At 44.5% G+C, this 6,156-nt stretch overlaps 1 protein-coding gene across 1 annotated transcript; it reads right to left on the bottom strand.

Annotated features, from left to right (window-relative positions):
- Positions 1–1,045: 1,045 nt before the first annotated feature.
- On the bottom strand, positions 1,046–4,538 carry LOC123093344 (ubiquitin-related modifier 1 homolog). The gene is made up of 5 exons (XM_044515288.1): positions 4,206–4,538; positions 3,211–3,507; positions 3,044–3,122; positions 2,859–2,941; positions 1,046–1,327 (listed from the first exon to the last, which is right to left on the bottom strand). The coding sequence occupies exons 2-5, from the start codon at positions 3,231–3,233 to the stop codon at positions 1,210–1,212; spliced, it is 303 nt and encodes a 100-aa protein (XP_044371223.1). The 5' UTR covers positions 3,234–3,507; positions 4,206–4,538; the 3' UTR covers positions 1,046–1,209.
- Between the last annotated feature and the right edge of the window lie 1,618 nt (positions 4,539–6,156).

The raw sequence follows: 6,156 nt of genomic DNA on the forward strand, positions 1-6,156 counted from the left end.
TTTTTTTGAGCATCAGTACAGACACAAACGCTCATATACACGCGCATACACTCATCCCTATGAATGCACACACGCACACCCTATCCTATGAGCACCTCCGAGAGACTGAGCCGGCATATCATCTTGAGATTTACGAAGTCACTGTAGGCGCCTCGTCGTCGACGGGAACGTCTCTTCCCACTGAAAGCGCATCGCCGGAAATCCTGAAATAAATCCAGAAATAATGCGAGCACCAGGATTTGAACCCTGGTGGGTTGAAGATACCACTGTCCACCTAACCAACTCAACCACAGGTTGATTCGCAAATATTTTTTTTGTCATTGAAGCACTGGGAGCACCCCAGGCTGGGAGCACCTGATACTTTCCCGCTCGTGGAATTGTGTCCTCACCGCACCTTTCAATCAACGAGTCTGGTAGCGTTGTTTTAACGATAGCGGCACATCAAAGAATAATATGATTGTGCTCTAGTCTCATCTTAATGGTGGCTATGGCAGCGTTGAGGACTTGATTTTCCGTTGACCCTTTCTACCATTTTTCCTTTTGAAACATCATTTCTCCCATTTGATTCTTTAGGAGTACTCCCTCCGTTCTTAAGTATAAGTCTTTCTAGAGATTTTAATATGAACCACACGTAGATGTATATAAACATAGTTTAAAGTGTAGATTCACTCATTCTGCTCTGTATGTAGTTCATATTGAAATCTCTAAAAAGACTTACATTTTAGAACGGAGGGAGTATAATAGAGGGATGGTTGGTGCCCGAAAGCGATTTGAGTTCATGCCCTTGCTAAATTTGAAGTCTTAGTTTCTCCTTTGGATCTTAAAATTCTGTCCGGATACCAGTGGTGGAGATTGGTGGGGCCATTGGCGGATCCAGGAATTTAACATTGGGTGTTCAAATTTTATTTTATTTTGTACTCTAATAGAAAACCCCATTTGTGTGTTCAAATCTAAGCTTGACGAGATTGTGAGCCTCAAATATTTGGGTGTACACCCATGCCCCATGGTGGATCCGCCCCCTGCCAACCTAGGCCATGGCCCCCTAGCTAATAAGATTTTTTTTTGTATATACCTTAATATTAGGCTTATTTATCCACCAAAAATCATCCAAAAGGAATTATGTTTGCCCCCTCCCACCCTTACCCTACAGCGCATTTAGTATCTTTTCCACAGATCGCAATGCCATCCGAACCCTACAGTAGAATAAAATTAACCACCGTGCAGTGTGGAGATGAACACAACCACGTCCTTCTCTTCCAACTCTGCATCAAGGCCACCACACAACTCCCAGTCGCAGTCGTTTATAAGGACAAGAACCCCAGGCCTCCTGCAAGCATAAAGGTTTCACAACGTGAAGTTAATAAATCGGGCTATTACACCGACAAAGCATGCACTCTTCTACAAGGAAAAATAACCCAATTTTCCTTAGCGGTGTAACATGTAACCCCTTTTGCGGTGATCGAAGTAACCCATATAATCCTTCCAAAACATCAGTGAGTAAAAATAACCATGCGACTTTGAGAAAGGTTTCAGTTTTCATGAATATTACTCCCTCCGTTCCTAAATATTTGTCTTTTTAGAGATTTCAACAAGTGACTACATACGAAGCAAAATGAGTGAATCTACACTCTAAGATATGTCTACATACATCCGTATGTTGTAGTTCATTTGAAATGTCTAGAAAGACAAATATTTGGGAACGGAGGGAGTAGATTGATAAATAGCTTAGTCATGTTATCAGAAAGCACAGAGAGGACATAATTATTTTTCAACTCCATAGAAAAGGCTGAAGTTTCTTCCATGTGGTTGTCGAACCAGCGTGTGTTTGGTTTGTGCCCAAATCAACCACTATAATGTTTTCGTACTGCATAGGAATTTAACAATTGGTTGGATTTTTGACAATTTTTTGTGATAGCTATCGCCGGTTGGACTTTGGTCCCTTCCTACATATTTTCTTACCAAACTTGAGCAACCAAAACACTGCAAACCTCCTAAAGAATCAAAATTTCCACTAAATCACTAAATTATGGCTTCAGTGTCCACGGTTTGGCTCCTACTCCCTCTGTAAACTAATATTTGACGTTTTAGGTCACTAAAAATAGTGACCTAAAACGTCAAATATTAGTTTACAGAGGGGATACAAACTGGAATCACCACATGCAGTGCAAGTTGCAGTTCCAGATATCATGGTTGGTTTTAGGCTGTGTTAGGCATTACAGTGGATTATGATAATCTCGTTTTCTCAACCAATTTCTATCTATTTAAGATTTTTTGCTGACAAACATTTCTCCGCTTTCATGGCTATTCTACTATTCTTCCTCAGCAAACTACTACTCCCTCCGTCCGGAAATACTTGTCCTAGAGATGGATGTATCTAGACTTATTTTAGTTATAGATACATCCATTATATCCATTTCTAGGACAAGTATTTTCGGACGGAGGGAGTATTAATTAAGTTAAGCACAACACTCATCAACAACCATTAACCAAGCCTTAAGAGTCCCCATCTCCACCAATGAAAGTACTCACTAGTTATCAGCATATATTCATTTCCACTTTTTTTAAAGTACTCACACTAGTTATCAGTTCTCACGGGTTTTTGTTGGATTTCATCTCTAGCCTACCCTAACTTGCTTGGGACAAGGCTTTGTTGTCGTTGTTGACTCACACTAGTTATCACACAGGCACCAGGCTGATGTGACCAGCTAGAGAAGCTGATAGCACAAATCCTGGACGGCAACAAGGTCTCCAGACACTTCCGCCAAAAGGAAAGGCTCCAGCACCTTTGTGCAACAGTACTAACTGAATCATCATATGGTCTGCACAAGCAAATGCAAAAAGAAGAAGAGAAACCATACACAGAATCATCTTTGATGAACATCTCCGGCCGCTCCTTGATCAAATTGGACTTCACCCAAGAGAGCAACCCCTTCATCGTGGCCTATAAAAGTAACAAAATTCCACACAACAATGTAAGGTTATAAAGTAACCAAACTGCAAGTACGTTAAGCATTCTCTCCTGAGGCATTTGATCAAGCAGCACCTTGTCTTCACCGTCCCTATGCTGGACATCCACCTTGTGTACCTTGGTGGATTTCTCTAGGAGAAGCTCCAGACCGCCCCTGAAACATCACATCAACCCCATAAAACGACAAATGGGAGTAATAAACACAAAGAGAAAAGCAATCGAATGAAAGAGAGAAGGATTACCCGAATTCAAGAGTGAGATGCATGGCTGAAGGATCAGAAGCGATGCAGATTGATTAGGCTTTAGAATTTCCTTGTTGGAATCAGGCCAAGAGAAGAGTGAAGATAAAAAGGCAGAAGGGAGAGGGTTGCGGAAAAGGGCAGCCAGTAGTTAAGTTGTTGGAAGCGTCGGAGGCATGCAAGATTGCAACGTGTGGTCGGCAGCGGAGAGCACTGTTGCAGTGGAGGGCTTCGGTGGCGGCGGAGGAGGAGCGTACGGCTGTGTGTGGGCGGCGGCGGCGTTCTCACGTGCTCGAGTGCCTGTTCGATTTGGGATTAGGTTAGCTTTATTTTTCAAGAGAAATTATGTTACTATAGCTAGTAGTCAGTGGCGGAGCCAGGATTAAAGCAAAGCCTGGGCCCAAAGAAAATTCAACATGGAAAAACTTTGGCACTTATAACTACCCAAAAACACATCATGACATTTAAAAAAAGACCATATTTGATAACATATAAAATAAATCTCAATTGTTCAATAATTCTAGAATTTAACCTCAGTGCTTAACAATCCAACAAAAGAGATAAAACATGATAAAACTGAAACACCGGGTGTAGACTCTTCCATTGCCGACAATGATGAAAAATATCTCTTCATCTTCTATTTTTGCAATATGAAAGGAATTGACATCAAAATGCTCCAGTTTCAAATCAACAATACATACGTTCCATAATATGAGAGTGTTTTTGTTAGTTCAAGTTTCTGCTACAACATGAGATGACTGAATAGTTGATTCAAGTTTCAATTAAACTTTCTTCATACATAGACAGGGGCTATACATATATACATGCTCATTGAAAGATTGACTCTTGGAGTCTTGGTTGGTTTGAGTTTCTGCTACAATTCGAATCAGGGGAATAGTTGGTTCAAGTTTCAATTAAACACAAAGAAACAGAGCAGGTATTGAAATCTTGAGTTGTATTGCCGACAAATCGTAGCATTATATATCTGAGAAAATTACCCTGTCCTCTGTAGGTTGCGCGGGGAGACGGGGAGTCGGGAGAGGCCGGAGTAGAGGCTGTAGAGCGGCAGCGGCGTCCGCCTAGAGCCTAGAGGCTAGAGCAGCACCGACTGTCCTGAGCAGCGGGGAGGCAGGGACGGCCGGCCGGCTGGGGAACTTGGGGGCCTGGGGGTGGGGGGAAAGCGAGCGACAGGGGGGCGGGGCAGTCCCTGGCAGGAGAGTGGAGGCAGTCGCCGGCAGCCGGCGGCGCGGCGCACTGGCAGGTGTCGCGGTCGCCCTCCCTCCGTCCCTCGTTTGCGTGCGAACTGCTACTAGGTCATCCGTCCGTCGTGGGCTCTCGTGCCTTTTTTGTTTTTGTTTTGAGAATTCGTGGGCTCTCGTAGCTGTGTGTAAATCGGTAGCTTAGCTGGGCGCCTGGCCCTTGGCTATGTCATGGGCTAGGCCGGGGCCCATAAGGAAAAAGGCACACCGCGGGCCTGGCCCCTGGGGCCCTGGGGTGTAGATCCGGACCACACCTATGTGGTTGGGCTTGCAGCCAGCTTCCACGCGCTGAAGCCAGCAGCCCACCCAAACAGCTAGCTTTAAGTTGGCTTTGGCAGCGCAGCTGCAGATTTCTGTTCGCACACGAACACGTTACCGTATACCTCCAACGTCGAGGGTGATGCACCGCAACTCACGTCGAAGGAGACCCGCCAAAAACGCGGTACGCAAGACAATCCGGCGGGCGTTTTTTATGGCCCGAACCCCACACGCCCGGGAGGGACCCCGTCAGGGCGCGCGGCCGCTATGGGCTGCCCTAGGTCGACCTGATCGCCCCTAGGGCCTCGAGGTTCGCCGCCCTGCAGTGGAGAAGAACAAGCGAAGAACGAGGAAGAAGAAGGACTAGGGATAAGGACAAAAGATAAAAGATAAAAGGTGGTAGATGATTTATTCGATTGTGTGTTGTCCTTCAATCGACCAACACCTCTTACATATATATGAGGCGGCTAGACTTTCCGTATAAGAAAATGACTCAAATCCCGTCCAAAACATCAAAAGATAACCTAACTCGGACTACGAGGGCCGGAACTTCCGGGCTAAAATTACATCAAGTTGCCCACTTGCAAAACTCCTGAAGGTCGCATATGGCTTCGGATTGCGATGGTCCCAAAAGCAAAGTTGTAGATCTTGTAATGGAGAAAAATTCCTTAGTTGATCACTTTTTCATCCGAGGTCATCTTAATGTCGAAATTGGCCCCGCAAATCTGCAAATAATGTTAAAATTTCAGTTTTCGGGGCGCACCGCGTGCAAACTTTCGGTTTAGCTCGGAACCTCCCCGGAAGTTTTGCCCGGAACTTCCGGGGCAGACTTATGCAGCACACTGTTTTGGCTCTAACTTTTGCATACGAACTCCAATTTAGACATTGTTTATATCAAAATCGATCATTTCGACGAGACGAAGACAATCCGTGTAGAAACTTTTCTCTTATGAGGCCATTTTGGGGAGGTAATCAGTGTGACGCTCGGATAATCTTGCTAAAATAATCCCACGCTAATCAAGCCACGTCATCCCGATTACTGATGCTAAACGTTCGTTAGTTCAAACCGCGTCAAATTAAAATTTAAAATTAATATCGACAATAAAAGTTTTCGAAAGTAGAAACAAAAATGTTCGGTGGGTGCCAAATATTACAAGGGTAGTTATGGTACAACAATCACATTTTTAGAAAATGGCTAAATAATTTAAACTAATTTCAAACAGAAAAGAAAATAAATAAAAACAAAACAGAAAAAAAACTAAAACCTAAAACTAACAGAATAAAAAGGAGAAACCCCCCTCTGGGCCGTGGCCCAACTGGGCCAACCCCCAGGCCCAGCCGGCCCACCCCTCCCCTCCATAACCCCCCACCAGGGGAGAAACCCTAGCCGGTCCACCCACTCCCCCCCTCGCACCACTCGCTCTCGTTCCCC

The sequence above is a fragment of the Triticum aestivum genome, chromosome 4B (genome assembly GCF_018294505.1).
Source record: "Triticum aestivum cultivar Chinese Spring chromosome 4B, IWGSC CS RefSeq v2.1, whole genome shotgun sequence".
Taxonomy (NCBI): domain Eukaryota; kingdom Viridiplantae; phylum Streptophyta; class Magnoliopsida; order Poales; family Poaceae; genus Triticum; species Triticum aestivum.